The sequence below is a fragment of the Myotis davidii genome, unplaced genomic scaffold, assembly GCF_000327345.1.
Source record: "Myotis davidii unplaced genomic scaffold, ASM32734v1 scaffold428, whole genome shotgun sequence".
Lineage (NCBI taxonomy): Eukaryota > Metazoa > Chordata > Mammalia > Chiroptera > Vespertilionidae > Myotis > Myotis davidii.
In genome coordinates, this window is record NW_006299834.1 from 2640194 (window position 1) to 2641927 (window position 1734).

Sequence of the window (1734 nt, forward strand, 5' to 3'; positions counted from 1 at the left end):
TGCCATCTTCTTTTTATTTTATTTTTTAGGCTGCAAACTTCTAATGTTGGCCACACGTCTGTGGATTTTCCATACAGATGAGTACCTTAATTAACCAAAAGCCATGTTCTATGGCTCCATGTTTTAGGACTATGCAGCCTTCAGCCTGAGGTGAGACAAAGAACAGCACTGACCACAGAGCCCAGGCTTACAACATCGAAATGGCCAGAGACACCTACTTTTGGAATTCCCACTCTCTGTTGTCCAGCGGACACACCTGCCGTGTTTTGAGCCAGCGAGAGATGCAGTGGAAGTGAAAAGCATGCTGGAAGAAAAGATACATTTTATTAAAAATAACTGTGTAGGCTCAACCATCTACTCACAATATGTCTCAAATGCAGTGGGTAGTTTACACGGGGCTGGAGAAGAACAATGGGAGACAAAAACAGTGAGAGGCGAAGGTCACAACTCATACTCTTTGACTAGGTACGAAGACATTTCCAATGAAACATTTGCTAGAAATGTCATTACTACTAAAGGAGGAAACTATTTAGGAAGAAGTGCATGTTCTAGCAGTGAGTGCTCTCCCTTCCTCTTGAGGGAAGATAAGGTGGCTCCCTAGTCCTACTCGGCCTGTAAAGGATGCCCCTACACTCCTTGGACACATGCAGATGTCAAACCTCCCCACTCTTGGTCCCCAGCTGTACTCCCCTCTCCTTGGAGAATAAGAACCCCAGGAGAAGAGCCTTCTCAGCCCCTGGTAGTACCCTGCTACTGCCACCCATCCAGAGCTGAGATGGGTCCTTCCCCAACCTTCCCACACCCAGTTCAACTCTGTTAGAAGAACCTGATTTCCAGACTTGTTCACAAACACCTGCTATTACAAGACCTCAGTACTCAACACGCCTTTAATGGGCAAGGGGTTTTGTCTTATAAGGGAGTGACGTAAAAAAATAGGGTAAAAGGAAGTATTCTGCTGGGCAAACTTCCCATAAGCAGCTGAAAGAGCATTAAAGGACTTATTTCACGATCAAGATAGGAAGTAAAAAGGCAAGAATACCAAGAATACTGGTAACTGACAGGGAGCTAGGAGTTAGCTTTCAGATTGGGGGAAAGGACAGCCTGTGTGCCTGGCACCTTTAATGACCTGCAGATGCTAATCACAACACCTCTGCAAGGGCCGTTTATGCCCTCCCCTGCTCATATGGGCAGAGTATTACGATAGAAGTGGCAAGTGTTCCTCATCTAGTCTGTGATGGGTCAGCTGAGGTGGGGACAGCGGAGAAATGCTGACACAAAACAATGAAAGCATTTGCAGGCTTCGATTAATAACAGTCTTGAAACCCGGTCAGTTATGTCTCCCATAACATGCGTGGAACTTAAAAGAAGAATCACAATATAGATTATTACCTTGTGAACTGTCTTCTGACAAAGACAAAATCAGAATTCCATAATTAAGAGTGGAATCCATAGCTAGTACACTATGGATATTCAACAGGACAAATATTCTCCCAGAGTGACAGCTTTTGGAAGATCCCTTTCCTGTTGATTCTCGTACAACCCATTATGGACAAAACAACACACTCCACAAAACTTATAAAAGGCAGAAAGCTGAGGCATTTTCCTCAGTCATGGGGACAGACTCACCTAAGGTATCCAAGACACCCCCCTCCCCCGCCACTCCCCCAGTAGGCACTCTGCAGCAGCCCAGGGTCCTTGGATGCCCCAATCACCTCAGAAAATGAGGGCAAGAGG

General features: G+C 45.6%; 1 protein-coding gene across 2 annotated transcripts in view; it reads right to left on the reverse strand.

The window, feature by feature from the left end:
- Positions 1–1734, reverse strand: part of RBX1 (ring-box 1, E3 ubiquitin protein ligase) — a 14334-nt gene that overhangs the window by 2714 nt on the left and 9886 nt on the right. For both annotated transcript variants that reach the window (XM_006775974.2, XM_015571942.1), the window contains exon 4: positions 219–304. In XM_006775974.2, coding sequence (XP_006776037.1) covers positions 219–304 — 86 coding nt within the window. The remainder of the gene's footprint in view (positions 1–218; positions 305–1734) is intronic.